Genomic DNA, 21,946 nt, shown 5'->3' on the forward strand with positions numbered 1-21,946 from the left:
AATGACTGCACAGACTCCTTTCACCCTGAAGCTCACTACAGGCTTTGAGCTTGCTGCAGCACACATTACTGGTGCAGAGCAGGCCCTGACAGACCAAGAAGCTCCAGATTGTATGGCATGAGCAGAGTCCCAGACAGACAACTCTTAGCAGAACATGTCTCTTATCCCCCTTTTGGGACCAGCAGAGGGTACTGCGCTCCCCAAGTGCCCACAAAGGTTCCCACCTCTCCACCACGTCGAGCATCCCACCACAGAAGCATCCCACCTGCTCTAGTGGAAGGTGTCCCTGTTCGTGGCAGGGGGCTGGAAATGGATGAGCCTTAAGGCCCCTTCCAACCCAAACCAGTCTGGGATTCTATGACCCTGCATCATCCAGTGCTGCCCACAGCACCTCAGGACTCCTGCTCCCACCAGGGTTTTGGTAACCACAAAGGCAGGTCCCAAACTATAGCAACAGCCAGGACCCCTCCTGGAGAACCCTTCCTCCCAGGAGGAAGAGGAGCAGGACCAGGTACCAGCCACGCACTGGTGCTCCCAAGCCTCTCACCTTCATTCGATCGTACTTGTCATCCACGTCTTGCAACCAGGAAATGAACTGTCGCGCATTGAAACGGTCTCTGACTGATTTGTTTTCATCTCCCTAAGCAAAAGACAGCACAAGGGAATTACAGAGGAGAATGTTCTTGGTGTTACTATATGCAGCTACAGGTCTAACAGGCCATGTTCCAACTCCTCTTAGGGCATACGCTCATCAGAAACAAGAAGGAGGGAGGAAGAATGGAGTACACTGCTCCCAGCTGCTCTGGCAGCCCTCTGTCGAGGCTCCAGCCTCAGGCAGTGATGCACACATGCATGCATGCACTCCCCATGTCTGCTTGTTTTGCAGAGAATCTGTCTGTGCCAGCCCATCAGAGCACTCACATCTCTCCTGTCTGCTTCAGCTCATGCCCATGACTGTAATGTCTTCACTGTAAAAGCACAGACACTTGGCTGGGAAATGCTGAGGGATAAACCAAGGCTCTGGGATCAATACTCCAGGTCATTAATGAATTTCAGGATCCCTCCTGCAATGCAGCACTGTGCTTCCCTGAGCAGCCAGGCTGGCAGCAGCTGCAGGGCTTCAGAGGGTGCTGGCAGGATGGTGTGGGACCAACTGCAGCCACATGGCCACCAGCTGCAGAAACTGGACACGACTCCCCCTTCCCTGGCACAGAAGGAAGAAATGACCAGTTCTTGTGGCCTGTGAGACAGAGCCTGGCTCTTTCAAAGCCATTATTCAGACCCAAATCAATTTAATGGTTCTCTTCACTTCTTCCAACAGGAGAAGATATCTGAGTGCAGTAAAAGAAACCTTTTAAGGGTGTAGATGATACTGATCAAGAAAAAGGGCAGACAGCCCTGAGACTCACTGATAAACACAGTCATTTCTGCTTCTATCAGGAAGACATGCTCCCTGTATCCCCACATTCTGGATGTATTTCCTTCCCTGGCACACACAATGGGTATCCCAGAACGTGTGATACCAGAAACTGAGTCAGAGTAGGCAACCTGCAGGGTCAGACAGGAGCTGCAGGGCTCTTGCAGCATGTTCTGCATCTGTGTGCCATGGTGGGAGAATGGCACCGAGCAGGGAGAGCATTAGGAACTCCTCCCTCTCTCCATCCAGAAAAGCACATCACCCTCAGGGTCTGGCACAGCTCCTTCACCATCAAGACAGACACTGACCTGATTTTCTAGAGGCATGTTATAGACCTCGGAGTCCAGCAGCATGGTGCAGGCACTGAAGGGCACAGCCTGGTTGGCAATAGTCCTTGCTGCCCGACAATGAACTCTCAGGATCTCCTGCTCGCAGGAAACGATGAGCTTCTCCTGAGGAAGAGCAAAGGAAGCAGTGAGCATTGCAGCCTCAGTCTCCCCAGCAGAGCAGATCCAGGACCTCCTCCCCAGGAGGAGTTTTCCCTTACCCGTTCTATGCTGTGCTGAAGCCGCAGCTTTCCTCGCACTGCTTCCTGCTGCTTGAAGAGCTCCTTCAGAGGCTCGGCAAGTGACGGTGGTGGTGCAATCTGTGGGTACACAGCAGGAGGAGGTTAGAGCCAACACTGCTGCCCTGCCTGCATCCAGCACCCACTGCCATGCAGCACATTGGCCAAGGGAGCTGGTGTCACCCTGCAGGGTGATGTACTGAGCTTGCCAAAGGAGAAGCTCTGCCTGTGCTTAGCAGGCAGGTGGCAGAGGACAATGTCCTAACCATGCCTAGACCACAGCACGGGGGGAGACAACAGGGCAAGAGGTGTCCAGTGCTGAGACACGAGCTCTGAGACACAGAATCAGAGCTTACACCACCCCATGTGCTGCAAAGGCAGTTTGTAAACGGGCCTGAACGTGTCTTATGAAGGGGTTGACACTGCTGGTGAAATACTGCCAGGAGCAGCCCAGTCTGCACACTGGTGGGAAGGGTGCCTGGGTCCTGATGTGTTCTGCACCCTCCTGGGGAGCAAGGTGCTTCACAAGCACAGCCCAACTCCAGAACAGGGGAGCAGGGGGCTCAGGGTTAGACTAGGAAGACACAAGCAGATTTGAACACAGGCTGCAACTACTGTGGTGCTGGGGCAGACAAAGCAAGTATTAACTCATGAAAACAATATGGACTACCTGTACAGAAATACCCACAGATCGGGACATTCCAGCTGTCTGCAGCAGGCAATGAAGCCTGACTTAGCTGGTCATGTTGACCTCCTCCCTCCAGGCTGGATCCTGGACTTACTTCCTGCAACACTATTTGTTGATGCACCTGCATTAGCAAGTCCATTCTTGCAGCACAGCAGTGAAATTTAGATCCCATTGCCAAGGAGTGAGTGCTATTGGCAAGTCAAATAGCAGAGCTTGGGAAAACAAAGGCAGGAGTTAAGAGCCATATCTTTCCCAGTACTTCATGATCTAGGTTCATGATCTAATTATTATACTGCTTGGAAAAGCAGTTTTGCCTTCCAGCCTCAAATCCCGTGGATTCATACAAACCTGCTCTAAAGTCTGAACAAATCTCAAGTTCCTAAGCACAGCCCAAGGTCTCCTCTGCAAAAATACAGCATCTCAGAGGATGCATTTGTCATGCAGCCATCTAGTTACCGAGGCTTTGATCTGTCATCATGGGCACGTTCTAAAAGTAGGCTAACACCATGGCTGGGCACTACTGGCACTGCAAGGGCACTCACAGTGCACAGCGGACAATCTGGCTTGTAGGAGGGAGGGGACTGGTGCTGTGGTTTAAAGAGAAAAGGTGACTCACCACTGGAATATGGAGCTTGCTTAGAGGCTTGCCATCCAACAGGTAGGAGCCCGTGTAGGTGACATACTCAGCATAGCATTGAGGAGCTTGGGGAGTAATGTAGCAAAGGATTTTCCGCTTCTCTTCAATCTTTTTCCTGATCTGGAGGTACTCAAAGTAGGGGTTGGACCTGTCGCTGTGGTAAGGTTCGATGTCATCCAGTTTTATAGCATCCACAATAGCTGCCAGTGTTTGCTGTATCATCTCCCTTGTCTGCTGGGTGGACGTGTTGATCTGCTGCTGCAGCTGCTGGTTGGAGCGCTGGAACCGGCGCTTGCGCGGGTGCTGAGCCTGGGAATCATCGTCCTCTGTAACTCGGCTCTTGGCACGTGTGACGGGCGCAGAAACAGGAGGAAATTCCTTCTCAGCAGCAGCAGCGTTCTGCTTGTTTTGGTTGGCGAGCATCTGAGCCCGGTTCCTGGTAATCCGCTGAGGAATCTCTTCTATTTTTGGTGGTTTGGGAGCTTCTGCTACTGGTTTTTGCACCGGTTCGACAGTTTCTGGTTTAGCATTGCTTGGAGGAGCTTCTGCCTGTGAGGAGGGGGCTTGGCTCGCACTGCGTGTCACAGTACCCTCCTGTGGGACACTGGTCTCCGTGGTGGACACGGGCTGGGGACAGCTCTGGGAGCTGCTCTCTGCCACCCCACCAGAAGATGACTTGTCTTCACGTGCAGCCTCTGCCTCCTTGCTCTCTGCCTTAGCAGACTCAGATGGGGTCTGCTTTGGAACCTGTGCTTCCGAGTTCTCCGCTCCCTTTTCCTGGGCTACATTCTGCGCTTCTGAGCTGGCTTCTTTTGCAGCTACTTCTGGTTTCTGCTCCCCTGCTTTCGGCTCTGTCTCTGCGGGCAGGACAGCAGTTGCCTGCCTGGCTGGTGCCTCCTCGGACTCACCGGATGCTACTGTGGATGCGCTCGCTTTGATGACCCCAGCGCCTGCTTCTGAACCTGCTGCTGCGCTTTCCTCTGCTGCTTCTGCCTTGGTTGCCTCTGTCTCTGCATCCTTAGGCTGGAGCGGCAGTTCTGGTAGCGAGAAGGGGCCGAGGTCCAAGTCGTCTGTATTGGTGAAGGGATCAGGCCACGTTACTGCACCCTCCGTATTTGCAGGGGCAGCTTTATTGTTATCCAAGTATTTGTTTTCTTGTGCGCTACCAACTTCTGCCTGAGGTTCTGCTGGCACATGAGGGGGCTCTGGAGGTATCTCAGGTGCTGCTTCTGGAATAGGCTTACAGGTATTGAAGAACGTGTCTAACCTGGTAGGGGACATGTATGGAGCTTGCCCTTCAGCTTTCACTGTCTCTCCTGGAACTGCTTCCTCAGCATTCTGCTTGACTTCATCAAGCCTTGGTTCAGACACCGACAGAGGGTAAGATATGGGAGAAACAGGGTAGGAAGTATCTGTGGGAATGAAGGCTACTGGTGCAGGATGAATCGGCTCTAGTGAACAGAGTGGTGCTTTAGGGGACTCGGAGAACCTCTGGGGTGATTTCATCAGAAGCTCTGAGCCCATGGACCAGTTGACCGAGTGCTCTGCCGGGTTACCCATCAGGCTGGGAGGAATGCCAGCATCAGTGTTCCTGGACTGAGCGTTATCCCAGTCTATGTTGTTCTGTTCTGGCATACCTGAACTAAAATGGTTTTCTTCGATTGATGGTAAGTAAGTAGGTTCTGGTGGCATAATGGAAGCCGTAGCTTGCTGCTCTTCGGTGGTATCCAAGGGCATTCCGAGGTCGGGGGGAAGAGCACTTTCTACTGAAGGAGCCAGCAATTCATCCCTGTGGGAAGGGGAGGATTTTGCTTGTAAACCAGAAAAGACACTTTCAGGCGACTGGGAAACTCCACTGACAGCTCCTGGTGCACAGTGCAGAGCTTCCACTTTGGGTGATGAAACCCCATAATCTGGTGAGTAATACCCAGGAGATAAACACTGGAACTTCTCAGCAGGGACAGAAGGAAGAGGAACTTTCTCCTCCATTAAGTGTGGCACTGGAGAGTCATAATTTGACGTTGCTGGAACACTTTGCTGTCTGAAAAATTTATCCCCAACACTGAATTCTTCTTCAGGTGCTCTTCTGATATCAACTGAGATGGAACGATAAAGGTTCGTGGAGGGTATGGTCCGAGATGGGGTCTGACCAGGGTTCTCAGGGAGGACACTGGAAACGTTGGTGTATCTGTCGAAGAAGGATGGAGAACAGGCGTTCATGGACATGGTGGATATGGGCAGTGAGTGCTGCGAGTCTGCACATTCAAACATCAGGTCTGTGTAGTCTTCATTGCTGCATGAAGGAGTCCTAGGTGTCTGCATGACTTCCTCGTAGCTTGGACAAGATACGACGGATGCTGGGGTTGGGACTCCCGTTGGCCGGTTCTGATCAGGCCTGGGAGATGCTGGGAGGATCTCCTTCAGCTGAGGACCTGTTATCCAGTCCTTAGAGTCTGTCCCAACAGCAGGCTGGGTCTTGTTTTCTGGTGACAGCATAGGAGTCAGCGGGCCCAGCTCTTTCAGCTTCTTGTCCTTGAGCTGAGTATCCAGCGTTAACGGCTTCTTAGTTGCCAGATCCAGACTCCTCTTCCGTGCATCTTCTGAGGTTTTAAGTTTATCCTTTAACTTGGGGTCTCCAGACCTGTGCCTCATCTTCTCCATCTGCTTCATTCTCTCTTTGTGCCTTTTGTGGCGCTCCTCAATTTCCAGGTCTTTCTGGCTCAGCATCCTTTCAAAGCTGGTCATCATCAGATCACCATCTCCCAGAAGTTTCTCCCTTGGCCTGGCTTCTTTCTTGGCGGTGTCTTTGGAAAGGGTTATTTTTTCATTCCCATTGCTTATTTTTACTGACTCTGATTTATCTTTCTCTTGGTTCTCCTTGAGCTTTTCCTTCAGTTTGGTTTCACCAAATTTGAGATTGTCCTCCTTTGATTTATCTTTAAAGGCAGTAACCTGAGGACTGTCCTTAAGCGTTGACTTCGGATCATCTTTGTGATGTTTGAAGAAACCATCTGCATGTTTGTCTCTGTGTTTTTCCTTTTCCTCCTTCCATTTTTCCTTGTGTTTATCTCGCTTCTTCTTCTCTTTAGCTGTGCTGATGGTGCTGGAGCTGTAACTCTTGTCTTTTTCCGCCTTCTTTGACAGCTCTCTTTCAGAATCATTTTTATCTTTCTTTTCAGAAAATAAGTAATCAATGCTTTTCTCTGGTTCCTCATCAGCCTCTGTCTTCACATTGTAGGAAGTGCTAAAAGCTTCCCCATCCACAGAGAAATCTTTTTCATAATGAGTGGAATCCTTTCTGCTGCTGGAGTCTTTGAATTCTTCTGTTTTTTCCTTTTTCTCTGTCTTCTCCTTCTTTGCTTTTTCTTTCTCATGACTTTTCTTTGACGAAGATGAGGAATGTCTGTGTCTCTCCTTCTCCTTGAGTTTGTCCTGCAAGCAGGTTAAAGGGAGAGAGTCCTTAAACTTTTCTTCAGTGGCATCGGTAAGAGAGAGGTTAGAAGACTCAAAGAGACTGGTCAGTCCTGGATCTTGTCCTCTATCTGTGAAGCTGTCAGAAGAGATCTCACTGATTTTGTCATTGGAATCATCTCTATAGTCGTTCAGAGCCTCCTCCTCCAATTTCTCCAGCAGGCTCTTCTCTGACTCCCCTCCTTTCGAAGACTTCTTCTCTTTGGAGTGCTCTTTATCTGGCTTCTCCTTATGCTTGCTTTTCACCTTTTCATCATTGGCATGTTTCTTTTCAACCTTTTCTGGAAGCTTTTGCTTGGTTTTCTTCTCCTGAGTGGAATCTATGGACGTTCTGTCTTTCCTGTCCTTGTACTTTTCGGTAGAGTCTTTATCTTTCTTCTCTTTGTGTTTTTCAGAGGAACTCTTTTCCTTCTTCTCTTTTCCCCCTTCTGATGTACCTTTGTCCTTTTTCTTCTCCTTGGAGTCCTTATCCTTCTGCTTCTCTCCTGAGTGCTGCCTGTCGGAGGAGTACTTGCGGTGCTTCTCAGGGTACAGCTCCTTCTCTGCAGCTGCACCATCCTCCTTCTCCTGCAGACTATCCAGACGATGCATGTCGCTCCCAGAAGAGTCGCCAACTTTGAACCCACTCAAGCTGTACTCATCCCTCTCATCTTCGCTTTCATCTGTGAAGATGTCTGCAATGCTGTACCAGCTTTTCTCCTTGCCTTTCTTCTCATCCTTTTTCTCAGAGAAGTCCTCTCGATCTGCAGAGAAGTTTTTATCTTTCTTGTCTTTAACCTGGTCAAAAGAACTCTTCCTTTCTTTCTCTTTGCTGTGTGGGTCTTTGTACTTCTCTTTAGTTTCTTTTTTCTCTTTGAAACTCTTGTCGAGTTCTTTGTCTTTCAGGACTTTCTCAGGAGCAACTTTTTCACTTTTCTCCTTGTCGCCTTCTTTGGATTTTTCCTTGTATTTTTCTGGCTTTGCCTTTTCTTTTTTTTCTTTATCAGGAGCATCTTTCTTCTCCTTTTCCTTCCCAGAATGGTGTCTCTCCCAGCTCTCCAGAGTTTTACCACTGAATTCAGGGTCAGGCTTATCCTTGAAGAACGTTTCGCAGCCATATTCTTTAAATTCATCTCGATAGGGCTCCTCCTGCTTCGTTTTGGTGTCTTTTCTATCTTTAGAGCCATCAGAGGAATCTTTTCTGTCTTTGGTGGCTTCACTTGCATCTTTTTCTTTCCTCTCCTTGACACTCTCTGCAGAATCCTTCCTCTTCTTATCCTTTTCAGGCAAATAACTAGGAGGAACTTTGTGTCTGTCTGTTTGGTCCTTTTTCTTCTCGGAGCTTTTGTCCATGTACTCCCTTTCTTTCTTCTTTAAGAAAGTGTCCTTTTCATTACGTTTCTCATTGTATTCCTTCTTCTCTTTTGTTTTGTTTTCCTTTTTCTTGTCTTTAGTTTCCTCTTTTACAGGTTCTATGATTAGTTTTGCCACGGTGTCATTTTTAATCTCCCTGAAATCTGTTACTGGAGAATCCCAGCTATCTTCACCTTTGAAGTCGAAGGATGAGTCAGAAGACAAGTCTGAAAACCACCTCTCTTGCTGATCATCTGAAAGGCTGAACTTTGTGTCCTCGCTTTCGGGAAACTGGGTTTTGTTATTAAACTCATCAAACCCAGACTCATCCCTGTAAAGTTTGTCTTTTTTGCATTTTTCTTTCTCTTCCTTGAAAGCTTTTTCTTTCTCTAGTTTGGAAACCTTCTCTTCCTTCAGCTCATTCTTCTTTTCAGATTTTGACTGCTTGTCCTTTGATTTCTTCTTTCTCTCCTCCTTGTGTAGTCTTGGCTTCTCCTCCTTGGGAGACTTCTCCTTTACAGGTTTCTCTTTTTCTGATTTACTTAATCCTTCTCTGAAGGATTTGCTCATGTCTTTACTACCATCTTTGACTTTTCTTAATGATTTCTCCTCTTTCAAGGATTTTCCAGTCTCATCTTTAAACAACCATTCCTTCTCTTCGGCTTTACCTTTGGGGAGCTTTTCCTCCTTCTTACTGTGCTCTCGTTCATGCTTTAACACCTTTAGTTTGTTTTCGACTGGATTTTCTGTCTCTACTATCAAGCCTTTCTCAGGCTTTTGTTTAGAGTCCTCAAACTCAAAAGAAAATGTTTTGATTATTTTAATGTCTTGGCTGATGGGACACTGCCCCTTCTCCTTGTTTTTATGTTTGTGTTTTGTTTTATGCTTTTTAACAACTTTCCCCTCTTTGTCCAGCTTTGGAATTGCTCCATCCACATTGCTATGGAATGAATTCTTTTTCTCAGAAACAGTGTTGTGTGTGGTGTTTTTCTTTCTGTGCTCTGTTTTCTTCCTGACTGGCTTTAGTGACTCTAAGCTCGAGTCCTCGGACGAGTAGTCTGACTCGCTCGTCAGTCTCGTCCTGGTGGAGTCCGATAAGGAACTGACATCTGACCAAGCTGGAGAAGATATGGTTTTCCAATTGTCCGTCCTCCAGTGCTTGGAGTGCTGTTCCGTAAGATTAGCATTATGTTTCTGGGATGCTAAACTCCCATGAGAAGAGGTCGATGAGGCAGACAGAGAGTTAAACAAGGAGGATTCCTTTAGCACTAGCCTGGAGTCCTTTACACAGCTAGAGCTCTGAAGAGAGTCTCTATCATCCTCCTCACTCTCCACGTTTTCACTCTCTGATTCAGAGGAACAAAACTTGTCATTTTTTTTGCCAAACCGAACCTCTTTGTTTTTTGTCTCCTTCTTCCGCTTCTTTTTTACTTTGCTTTTCTCCTTCTGTGGCTTTGTGCTGGCGGGCTCTCGAATCTTGCTGCTGGGCAGTATCGAGTGGCTCGAAAGTCGCAGCTTTTCCCCTGTCCCCACAGCAACACTGCTCTCCTCCTCATCCGAGCTGTCCGACAGGATGCGGTGGGCAGCTTTCTTTGGTGTAATTGTGTTATTTTTAGTATAAGTTTTCACTTCCATTTTGGGTATGGAAATGAAACTGTTTGCTTTAGTCTCTTTTCTGTAATCCTTTTTCAGCAGATGTTTGTCATCAACAGGTGGAACCCGGTCCTGCTCATCATCCTCATCAAATTCATACTCATCTTTCACCGGGGTAATGGTTTTGGGGGGCTCCTGGGCCTTGGGCTTGTGCTTCAAACCCTTCTCAAACTCTGAGTCTGTGTTATTGCCATCAACAGAGCTGGAGGGAGCGAAGGAAGGGGCATCCTCCTCTTCTGAGGTCTCTGCAGACAGAGAAGATCAATGTGTTAGGGGCTGTGAGGGGCTTTGGGGAGGTAACATCATCAGTCTGCTGCAGATGTGACCCCTGTGAACACCCCTGCCGCCCTTCTGCCTTACTCAGCCTTTGCTAAGTTTGCAGCTGATAGCTCAAAATGTTGGATTGGGAGATGTTTTAGAAAGGAACAGCTATCCAGTCTCAAACCTGCACAGGGTGTTCCTCAAAACAGCGTCCTGGGTGTATCAAGAGAAGAACCTGTTAACAGGGTTATGACTGCACAAACCATAGGTCAAGACTTCCCATGAGACAGGAAACTTTAATTAGCATGGATTACAACCTGCAGTGTTCCCCACCTCGAACAGACGTAACGGTGGCACTCATGGGGCAGGCTGTAGCAGGGAGCTCTGCTGAGGGACAGCCCAGGAGCACTGGTATGGAGCACTGTGCCCTCCAAATGGGGAGGGATGGGGACACACAACGAGCACACAAACCTCCTCCTCTCTACACACAGGCTGGACTGTGGTCAACTGCTGAGGTGAGCAGCTTGAGAGAGGATGCCTTCAACACTTGAGCGGAAGGAAGCTCAGGGTCCAGGAGCCTCAACTTAGAGCAGCAAGAGCCTCAAGTCCTCAGCTGATGCAAGCAGGGACACAAAGGGAGGGATGGCACCAGCCCTGACTGGGTGAAAAACCACCACAGGGAATGGGAATGATCAGGAGCTGCCCCAGCAATGCCCAGCGTAGGCACCCAGACAGAGCCGATGAGAGGGGAGGCTGCAGTGCAGAGCTTGGAGTGTAGAGAGTGCCTGCACTGGTCTGGTGATGGAAAGGTGCCCAATGGGCAGGGCTGCACTTGGTGCTCACTGATGCAGGTCCTGCTGCAGCAGGGGCTGAGCTGCGGGATGCTGTCAATGGGCTAAAAGATGTCAGGGAAGCTGAGAGGAAGCAGGATTGCTTGCTCCAGGCCTGAACTGTGCAGGGGCCTCAAGCATCCATTGCAGCTTATGCAGGAAAGAAGAAGGCTGTTAACCCAGGAAGCTAAGAAATAGTAACATAAAAAACAGCAAAAAAGGAGGGAAAGGACAATTAAAAGCAAGGGGCTTCCTCCTAAAGCTGTTGTCCCCACCCAGAACCACTTTGCAGTTCTGCAGGGTCTAATGAGGAAGCACACATCTTGCACCATGAACAACCAGCTGGTGCACTGGTAAGTAAGATCTCTACTGGTGCTGCCAGGAAAAAGTGGTGGGTTGTAATGGTAGGGACTCTGAAAGGCACAGAGGCACCCATCTGTCAGCCTGACCCAGTCTCAAGGGGGGTGTACTGCTTACCAGGGCCACGGATCAGGGATGTTTCAGAGAGGCTGCCTGCTCCAGTAAGTCCCACGGACTATGACCCACTTCTAGTGATCCATGTGAGTGCTAGTGATATAGACAGCAGTAGCCCAGAGAACATAAGGAAGGACTCCAGAGAACTGGGAGAGGTGGTTAGGGGCTCTGGAGCTCAGATAGTCTTTTCATCAATTCTCCATAATAAAGGGGAGGACCTTAAAAAGGCTAGGAGGATTAGCCAGGTTAATAAGTGGTTAGAACAGTGGTACCATAGTCAGGGTTTGGGTATTTAGAACATGGGACTCAATCTGGGAGGCCAGGTCTACTGGAGGCTGGTGGAGCTGGTCTGAAAATGAAGGGGAAGAGCTGTTTTGGTAGGAGGCTTCCCAGGCTGGTCAAGGAAGCTTTAAACTAGATGTGGGGGGCAGCATCATTCCATCCTAACACTCCCAGTCAGTTGCCAGCATCTATAATAAATGTTTGGAGCAATGCAGAGATATTCCAGCTGCTCCAGCCAATGATCCGGCTTCATTTGGAGCTCGGCTCAGACGCCTCTATACAAATGCCCGTAGCATGGGGAATAAACAAGAGGAATTAGAGATGTGTGCACGGCTACGGGGTTATGACATCATTGGTATCACAGAAACCTGGTGGGATGGCTCCTATGACTGGAGTGTTAGAATGGAAGGTTACAGCTCTTTAGAAAAGACAGCCCAGCAGATGGGCAGGGGGAGTTGCCCTTTACATTAGGGATAGGCTGGAGAGTATGGAACTCTGCCTGGGGACTGCTGAGCAGTTAACAGAGAGTTTGTGGGTCAGGGTTAAAGGGAGAACAGCAATGGAACACATTACTGTGGGGATCTGCTACAGACCTCCTGATCAGGAGGAACCTGTGGATGAAGCACTCTACAGACAGATAGGAACAGCCTCACACTCGCAGGCCCTTGTCCTCATGGGAGACTTCAACCACCCTGATACCTGTTGGAGGGATGGTACAGCCCAGTGCAAGCAATCCAGGAGGTTTCTCGATTGTGTGGAACACAAGATTCCTTCTGCAAGCAATAGAGGAGCCAACAAGGAGAGGTGCCCTGCTTGACCTCGTGCTCACCAACAGGGAAGGGCTGGTTGGAAATGTGGTGCTCCAGGGCAGCCTCGGATGCAGTGGTCAGGAGATGGTCGAGTTTGAGATCCTCAGGCCAGTGAGAAGAGCGTGCAGCAAGCTCACTGCCCTGGGCTTCAAGAGAGCAGACTTTGGCCTCTTCAGGAACCTGCTTAGCAAGGTTCCATGGGATGTAGCCCTAGAGGGCAGGGGGGCCCAAGACTGTTGGATGATATTCAAGGATCACCTGCTACAAGCTCAGGAGTGTTGCATCCCAACTAGAAGGAAGTGCAGCAGGAGGGACAGGAGACCTCCTTGGATGGATAAGGAGCTGCTGAGGAAAATTCACAGGAAAAAAGAGGCTTATAAAAGGTGGAAGCAAGGACAGGTGGCCTGGGATGAATACAGGGATGTTGTCTGGAAAGCCAGGGACCAGGTTAGGAAAGCTAACGGTCACTTAGAATTAAACTTGGCTAGGGATGTGAAAGGTAACAGGAAGGGATCCTATAGGTACATTGCAAATAAAGAAAGACTAGGGACAATGTGGACCCTCTCTGGAATCTATTAGGAGAACTGGCTACCCTGGATTTGGAGAAGGCTGAGGTTCTGAATGACTTCTTTGCCTCGATCTTCACTGGTAAAGACTCTGACTGCATCACCCAAGTCTTGAAAGGCAGATGCAGGGACTGTGAGAATGAAGACCTCAGGCCCACTGTAGGAGAGGATCTGGTTCGAGACCATCTTAAGAACCTGAATGTACACAAGTCCATGGGCCCTGATGAAATCCATCCACGGGTCCTGAAGGAGCTGGCCAATGAAGTTGCTCAGCCACTGTCCATCATATTTGAAAAATCCTGGCAGTCAGGTGAAGCTCCTGGTAACTGGAAAAAGGGAAATATCACCCCCATGTTCAAGAAGGGGAAAATGGATGACCCGGGAATTACAGAGCAGTCAGTGTCACCTCTGTGCCTGGCAAAGTCTGGGAGCAGATTCTCCTGGAAGGCATGCTAGGGCACATGAAAAACAACAAGGTGCTTGGTGACAGCCAGCAGGGCTTCACTAAGGGGAAATCCTGCCTGACCAATCTGGTGGCATTCTATGATGGGGCTACAGAAATGATGGACAGGGGTGGAGCAGCTGATGTCATCTACCTGTACTTGTGCAAAGCATTCGACACTGTCCCACACGACATCCTTGTCTCTAAACTGGAGAGACATCAATTTGATAGGTGGAGCACTCGGTGGATGAAGAACTGGCTGGATGGCTGCACACACAGAGTTGTGGTCAGTGGTTCAATGTCTGGCTGGAGACCAGTAACGAGTGGTGTCCCTCAGGGATCGGTGTTGGGACCGGTCTTGTTTAACATCTCTGTCACTGACATGGACAGTGGGATTGGGTGCACCCTCAACAAGTTTGCCGATGACACCAAGCTGTGTGGTTCAGTTGATGCGCTGGAGGGAAGGAATGCCATCCAGAGGGACCCTGACACACTTGTGAGGTGTGCTGATGCCAACCTCATGAAGTTGAACCATGACAAGTGCAAGGTCCTACACCTGGGTCAGAGCAATCCCAGGCACAGCTACAGGTTGGGCAAAAAGGAAATTCAGGGCAGCCCAAGGAGAAGGACTTGGGGGTGTTGGTCAATGAGAAAATGAACATGAGCCAGCTTCAGTGTGTGCTCACAGCCCAGAAAGCAACTGTATCCTGGGCTGCATCAAAAGGAGCATGACCAGCAGGTCAAAGGAGGTGATCCTGCCCCTCTGCTCTGTTCTTGTGAGACCTCACATGGAGCATTGTGTGCAGTTCTGGTGTCCTCAACATAAAAAGGACACGGAACTGTTGGAACAAGTCCAGAGGAGGCCACGAGGATGATCAGGGACTGGAGCAGCTCCTGTATGAAGACAGGCTGAGAAAGTTGGGGCTGTTCAGCCTGGAGAAGAGAAGGCTGCATGGAGACCTCATAGCAGCTTCCAGTGTCTGAAGGGGCCTATAGGGATGCTGGGGATGGACTCTTCATTAGGGACTGTAGTGACAGGACAAGGGGTAATGGATTCAAACTGAAACAGGGGAAGTTTAGACTGGATCTAAGGAAGAAATTCTTTACTGTGAGGGTGCTGAGGCACTGGAATGGGTTGCCCAGGGAGGTTGTGAATGCTCCATCCCCGGCAGTGTTCAAGCCCAGCCTGGACAGAGCCTTGGGTGCCATGGTTTAGTGTGGGGTGTCCCTGCCCATGGCAGGGGGGGTGGAACTGGATGATGTTAATGTCCTTTCCAACCCTAACTATTCTATGATTCTATGACTAGTTCCCATATTGTAAAGGTAAGACATCCATTTACCTGCAATTGGCTTCCAATCCTACATCTCGATTGCACCAGGTAAGTCATCTCAACGTAGGCTTCCAGGGCAAACAGCTAGAGCTCCCGGAGCTAAAGCGGGTGGTTATGTTGTCTGAATTTGGGTTACAGCTACAGATGGACTCCTGACCGTGGCAGCAGCGTGCAGGTATTCTGACATGAGTCTAACTTCACTGTCCTCTTAACGTCTCTGTATTAACAGACAGCTGCAGGCCACAACCATCACTCCTATGTTCACATAAAAGTCAATCTCACCTGTCGAGCTCTCTTCGCTAGAGGGGTATGTGGTCTTTCCCAAGAGCAGATTCACCATGGTGGGAGAATTGGCTACTTTTAAAGGCGTCTCGCCCTTCCTGTTGCTTTGATGAGGATTCCCTCCGTAATGTAATAACAACTTCACCACCTGAAAACAAAAATTGAGACTTGAAGTCACTCATAACATTTTGATTCCAGGCTTTTTGTACAACTTTCATACAGAACTAAAAGGGGGGGATGTCCTCAAGCAGTCTGTCCTCAGGACATGCCTTAAGGTACAAATAGTCTTCAATACCAAAGACAAAAACAGCACCATGGACCAACTTGAGAGGAAAGAAGGGGAAATAACAAGACATTTTATACCCTGAATCAGAGGAACAGCAAAAGTAAAACACAAAACCAGCACCAGGGCAGGGAAATTCCTGCCCACTACTATCAGCAGCAAATAATAATAACATCAAAGAATCCTAGAATGGTTTAGGTTGGAAGGGACCTTAGTGATCACCTAGTTCCAACTCCCCTGCCACAGACAAGGACATCCCCATTAGACCAGGTTGTTCAAAACACTGTCCAACTGTCCTTGAACACTTAAAATTAACAGAATCTCTGATTTTGCACAGTTGGCTGCTTAAGGCATGAGTTAGGATAAAAGTTATTAAAAATGGAGCTACGGAGTCCAGCAAAAACCAACCTTGAAGTGCCCGTTGTTGGCTGCATCGTGCAGTGGGGTGTCATCATCCAACCCCTTTGTGTTGACTTCAGCGCCTGCAGCAAGCAACTGCTTTGCAACATCATAGTAACCCCGGTTGCAAGCCTCGTGCAATGCTGTCCAGCCTGCAAGCAAAGGGACACTCAGAACATGGACATCACCTTCATGGATGGTGAAAATCTCACTCTGGGGGTGTGAATGTGTCAAGGGGTCTGCTTCTCTGATGGCCAGTGTGATGGGCTTGTTTGCCTGGCTCCCCATGGCACAGCAGGAAGAAACCTGCAGCTCTGCCTTTGTTATCCCAACCAGGTGGTAGCTGAATCAATCCTGCTTTTCCCTCTAGTCATGCAATGTGCTACACACATCTAGATAGCTAGATCTATCAGAACACACACAGCCCCAGGAAATGAAAAGGCAAAGTTTTATGTAGGAAGTAAGAAGAACTGCTGATGCTGAGTGAAAGCCATCACAAAGGTCTCAAACCCTTTCCCCTTTCAGCTCCTCCATAAGGGCAAATCACTGCTGCCCATATCAGGATGAGCCCTGAGCTACAGGCATGCCTCCCACACACAGATCTCACAAACATTTTCTGTGTACTCTCCAAAGCAAGCAGCCATTGCAGCTGCAAAACAGGCCCCCAGCTTGGGGAGAAAGCAAACAGCATGCCTCCACAGTAACAGTGGCTCAGGTTCTCAAACAAAGCTCTGAGAAAGTGGAATGAAATGTTTTATCATGTTCAAACAGCCTATTTTTAAGCAGGAATTGTTTTGAAGTTTCCCAGCAAATGTGCCTGGCTCCTTCGGTATTTTGCTGATAGCATCGTGGGAGCTCGTTCCGTTCACTTCACTTGGAGCATTAAGAAGGAGCACCTGTGACCAGAATTAATCACAACTGATACTTCAGCCCAGCACTGGTATTAATCATACAGGCAGAAGAACATGCAGATCCATTTATAGCTCCAAAATCGTGCAAAGAGAACAGCAAAGAGAAAAGTGAAGCTCTGGGACATGCTGGAAGAAGGGCTAATTCAGCCCCATCATTGGCACGGGTGTGCACCAACAGCACTGCTCATCACCTCATGGCTGCCTTTTCACCACAGGACTTGGGGCTGTTCCCATCCCAGATTCCCTTCCCCATTCCCACCACCAGAAGCAGGAGCTTGGTGGCCCCACTGAGGAGGAGAAGGAGGTGGTGAGGCTCCTGAGCTAAGTGTCAGGATGGTCAATGTCTCCTCTAACTCAGACACTGGGCCAATGGGCCGAGAGCCTGACCCCAGTGTTTAGTACTTAAAAACAACTCCAAAGAGCTGTAGGCATCAGCCAGTCAACCCTGGAGCAATGACTTTACAAACCCACTCATCAGTATTTTTGTGCACATGATTTCTTATATATTAAGTAAAAAAAAGAGCCAAACCAGCCCACTTCCCTTTGAGAATTCCCCTCCAGACTTCCAAGAATACACCCTCTTGGAAGGACACAGGAAAATGGAGAAGAAGGTCCCTGTCACAGTATAACAGTGTGTAGCTGCAGCAGCCCCAGGGACAGCTATGGATCTAGCCCAGCACAGCATCACTGCCCTGAGCAGGACCACGTTCAGAGCAATAGCATAGCCTGGGAATTCAGCTCCCAGACTCCAGCAAGAGAATGGATGCTTTTCAGGGATTTATTACTTTGACAAACTTGACATAGGATTTTGTTGTTTTGTTTTTAGATGATAGCATGATTTTTTTCCTCCCCAAAGGACAAAGAATTCTTGGTTAAGCCCTTATTTACAAGACACAAACCCATGTTATAAAGAAACTGCCTTCTCTAATGGGAGCAGAACATTCAACCAGGCTGGGAAAAGGTTCAGCTGCCAGTGCTGAAAAGTTCCCTGCAGTGCTGCCAGCAGGCTGGTTACCTGCGAAGTCTTTCACATTGACATCTGCACCCTCGATTATGAGCTCCTTGATGCGCCTGGCATCTCCTCGGATGGCAGCTCGATGCAGCCGAGTCTCTCCTCGCTCGTTTCTCTTATTTACTTTATCTTTGGTTTTGGAGGCAGAGTTAGGAGTTCCCTTCTGACAAACTGTAGACTGAGAGGGATGCTTTGGTGTTGTGTCAACTGCATGGAGAAAAGAAACAAAAGTAAAGAACCGCAATTCAAAGGGAGCCTAAAAATCCCTTAGAGGGAGCTCTTGTAACGCGTTTCATCTTGCCTCTCCCTAAAACACTCACCATAAGGCATGAGAGGCAACTGCACCTCTGAAGTCGCTGTGAAGACAGAGGAAAGCCTGTGTATGCATAATGCAGATATTAATTGCAGGCTGCCAAAGCCCACTGGAGAGAACTGCAGCTCTTGCAAAGACTGGAGGCAATCCCATGATTTGGAAGCAGATAATGCAGCTCCTTACCCTAAAACCTCATTTCCTAAGGGAAGCTGCCTTTAATACGTGAGGTCTGACAGCTCTGGGAGGAGACTGCACATTTCCTGAGAAAACATCTGAATGCTCTGAAGACTACGGAGCTTTTCTGCCTCCCCTTTTCCTCACCCCAAATAACAGCAACATAAGCAGCTAGATCAGTGTTAAGACGAAACAGAATACGTGGCTAAAGCTACATCTGTGTGTAGGGTGCAGATGTGCTCATACAGACAGCACAGTGCCTCTACAAACCCTGGGGGGTCATGTATGCAGCAGATAAAAATGACTAAAATACAAAATCCATGGTAAACATGTTCCAGCTGCTCCACATCTCATGTTACAGTTGCAGGGGTTACACATCCTACCCCTCTCTGCAGGAAGAAGCCTTAAAAGATCCAGAGAGGAAGATATTCTAACATTATTCACAATGTTCCTTTACTGAGTTAGCCCCAGAGCCAGTGGAAAACATGAAGCTCTAACATAAAGGAGCTCCTGTGGAACAGAAGCTGCAGTTAAGCAGCCTCAGTAGCTCAGTGGTGGCCTGGTTTTGGCCCACAGGATGTTTGCTACTGCTTTATGCTGGAAGAAGGAAGGGCAGCAGCAGCCATATGTGAGCCCATGGCAGTGCCTGCAGTGGGAGCAGGTGTCCTGCTGCCCCACTCCTGCATCCCACCTTTGGCACTGTGAGCAGGGAGACCTCATGGAGCATCCTCAGGGATGAGCTGCCAGGGGGGTGCACCTCATCCCTGCCGCCTTAACCACACTGAGCAAACCCACCCTCTGGACCTTACCTGGGCTGTTTGCAGACTCTTCTGCTGTCATCTGCATAAGGAGAGCAACTTGCTGGCGCTCGGACAGTGGATATCCTGCCCGGATCCCCGAAAGGCCCATTCCGAAGAGCAAGCCAGGCTTTCTGGTGGCGGGTTCCTTTTTAATCCTCTTCCGCTCAGGACCCTGCTTTTCTGTGGAGACACAGAAGCACAAGCTGTGAGTGCTGCTGGAGCTCAAAGCCATTGTTTGCTTCTGAGTGGTATTAACAGCTCTTCAATCCTTTTCTGTATCTCACAAATGGAAAAGCCTGTGGTGAAGGATGCATCCCTGCAGTGGGAGCATCAGCACCCAGGGCAGCTGGGACACACACTGCTCTTGCTGCCCACCAGCTCTTCTGACAGCATCTCCCAGTTCTCCCCCCAACATCAAAGAACAGTACAAGAGGGAGGAAGTAGGTCCTTCGTGGTCTGTACCTTCCATCTTGCTTCTGGGAGCCTCCATTTCATGCCATGGTGCTTTCAGGAGCATACACAGCCTTACACAGCATGGACTGAACTGGAGGCACCTAAAAGCATCAACAAAACGTGCTAACAAGACACAGGCTGACAGCTTGGAAACGTTACCATCTCATCCCTTCACTATCATCAAATGGGTGCACTGCCCCTGGGAGCACCAGGCTGGTCCTCTCCTCCCTAGTGCAGAGCACACACCTGCAGGTCAGGCAGATGACTTCTTAGCCATATATATTCCTGCATCCCTCTTAAGAAAATCCTGAACAGGAGGGCAGGAAGAACCTCCTGTGCCTGGCTTGTCATCCCCAAATCCCAGCCTGACCCTCAGGCTCCTAAATCACCCAGCTACAAAGGCAGCTCCCATGGATGGGCTGCGCGTGGCCTCCTCTGAAGTTGGAATGTGCTGCTGGAATGCCATATGCAGAGGGATGAGACAAACCCCAGCTTTACCCTGCACTTCCAGCCTTTCTCTCAGGGAGCCATGCAGCAGCAGCAGCCTGCTGCAAGCTGCTGAGGAGTGGACCCTGCACTGTGCAACTTGCTGCATCCCTCCCTGTGCCCAGCTCAGGCATCCAACCCCTCTGAGAAACCTGATTCAATACAGCCTTAAGTATTTTTGTGCAGTCTTTGTGCAAGTTATTGATCTTTTTCCCATTCAAGGAGAGTCAGCAGCCTGTCTGCTGTGCTTCTGGTTTGTTTGCTTGCTTTGTTGATGCTGTCTGGTGAAAGCACAAGTTCTGCTGCATGCTCCTCTCTGACGGGTCCACACAGCCACAGCCATGCCAGAGCCATAGAATCACCACCCTCACAGGGAACAGCTTCTGCCTCAGAGCTCATCTCAGTCTCCCCTCTGTCAGGTTAAAGCCATTCCCCTGGTCCTGTCCCTACAGGCCCTTGTCCCAAGCCCCTCTCCAGGTTTCTTGTGGGTCCTGTTGAAGGGATGCACTCAACAAACAAAGTTTCAATGTGCCATTTCAGGAAAGAAAAATGAAGTTTTGATTCAAGAAGCCAGCCAAGCAAGAGACAGAGTATCTGCAGAGCAGCACAGCAATTCCTTGCCAGCAGCCAAGCTGCACCCCTCCTACCAGGCAACTGTCCTAAACCCACAAAGAAGCATAAGGAAGATACAGTGCACACAAGTGGAAAATCCAACTTTGATCACATCTATTTCTGAGCACTGATACAGTTTGTTTAGAGCCAGCTGAGTGCAGGGCTGGTACCAACATTCTGAGCAGCCACAGCTATAGAAGTTATCAAGCCCAGGTGAGTGGGAGCTTGTTCTCACATCACACAATCAAACACCAGTCTGAGTCAAGGCTGGCTTGATGCTGCTCAAGAAACCTGAGCAGTAAAACACCTCACTGCATCCTCCATGTAATGAGGACTGCAGAGACAAGCTGTTCAACCCTACTAAACAGGGACATAAACAGGGACCCTGTTCTCCAACTGACCAACCATGCTTTTCAACAGCAGAAATCCTGCCTATGACTTTGAAGCATGAAGTAAACATCTTTTAGGTGAAAATGAGTTTTGCACAGCCACCAGCTCACAGAGTCATAGACTGGTTTGTGTTGGAAGGGGCCTTAAAGCAGGGACCCCTTCCACTGGAGCAGCTGCTCCAAGCCCCTGTGTCCAACCTGGCCTTGAGCACTGCCAGGGATGGGGCAGCCACAGCTTCTCTGGGTACCCTGTGCCAGCGCCTCAGCACCCTCACAGGGAAGGAATCTTTATTGTCAGCCCCAGACAGGCACTCACCAGGATGCTGCCAGGAGACAGAGGCATTGAGAGGTTATTATCACAGCAAGCCTGCAACTACCTCCTATCCTCAATGAGGAACACTGTGACCTGGAGCACTTTCATATGGTTGATTACACTGCTGATATGGTACACGGAGTCTTCCAGCAAGGCAGGATACGCAGAGGATCTCTCCTACTCAAATGTTAGACTCTAAACATGCTGATTATTTTGTTTAAGATATTCTGAAAACCCTAGAAAGCATTAGAGGGATAATACACATAGGTCTGTGAACAAGTTAATGTCTGATAATGATCCTCAAGGAACTGGGCTTCAATTCCCAGCAGCCAGGAAGAGGAAACCCCACCATTTAACCACCCAGCACCCTGAAACTGGTAGTCAAATATGTGTGGGGAGATGCAGACCTCCAAGAGGATATGCAGTGGATCACACAGATGCAAGCTTTATGGACTAGCTGCATCCAGTCTCCTCCCTTCCAGGAGCCCTGTGCCAAGGCAGGGTCTAGCAGCCTGGGAAAGGCAAATCCTGCACCCTCCAGCCCAGCTCTGCCTATCCAGTCCTATTTGTTGTTTTGAGAAATCCACTGTGGTCTCTGGCACATGGCCACTGGCAGGACAGAGCCTGCTTTGCCTCCACACAGAGTCCAGCAGGTCAGGAGAAACTGTGATGGATGGGTTTGAACTCAGTGGACTCTGCACCGAAGAACAGGTTTCCTCATTCAAACTGCCAGTGGAGTAAAAGTCTCTGGCATTCGAGGG

The 21,946-nt window shown here is 49.2% G+C and overlaps 1 protein-coding gene across 1 annotated transcript in view; it reads right to left on the reverse strand.

Annotated features, from left to right (window-relative positions):
• Window positions 1-21,946, reverse strand: part of ANKRD11 (ankyrin repeat domain containing 11) — a 42,559-nt gene that overhangs the window by 1,887 nt on the left and 18,726 nt on the right. Inside the window, exons 3-10 of the mRNA XM_031042818.2 lie at window positions 18,942-19,112; window positions 17,649-17,852; window positions 15,732-15,874; window positions 15,041-15,188; window positions 3,287-10,008; window positions 1,965-2,063; window positions 1,726-1,869; window positions 548-640 (exon numbers count right to left, since the gene is read on the reverse strand). Of these exons, the coding sequence (XP_030898678.2) occupies window positions 548-640; window positions 1,726-1,869; window positions 1,965-2,063; window positions 3,287-10,008; window positions 15,041-15,188; window positions 15,732-15,874; window positions 17,649-17,852; window positions 18,942-19,112 (7,724 nt within the window). The remainder of the gene's footprint in view (window positions 1-547; window positions 641-1,725; window positions 1,870-1,964; window positions 2,064-3,286; window positions 10,009-15,040; window positions 15,189-15,731; window positions 15,875-17,648; window positions 17,853-18,941; window positions 19,113-21,946) is intronic.

The sequence above is a fragment of the Melopsittacus undulatus genome, chromosome Z, assembly GCF_012275295.1.
Source record: "Melopsittacus undulatus isolate bMelUnd1 chromosome Z, bMelUnd1.mat.Z, whole genome shotgun sequence".
Taxonomy (NCBI): domain Eukaryota; kingdom Metazoa; phylum Chordata; class Aves; order Psittaciformes; family Psittaculidae; genus Melopsittacus; species Melopsittacus undulatus.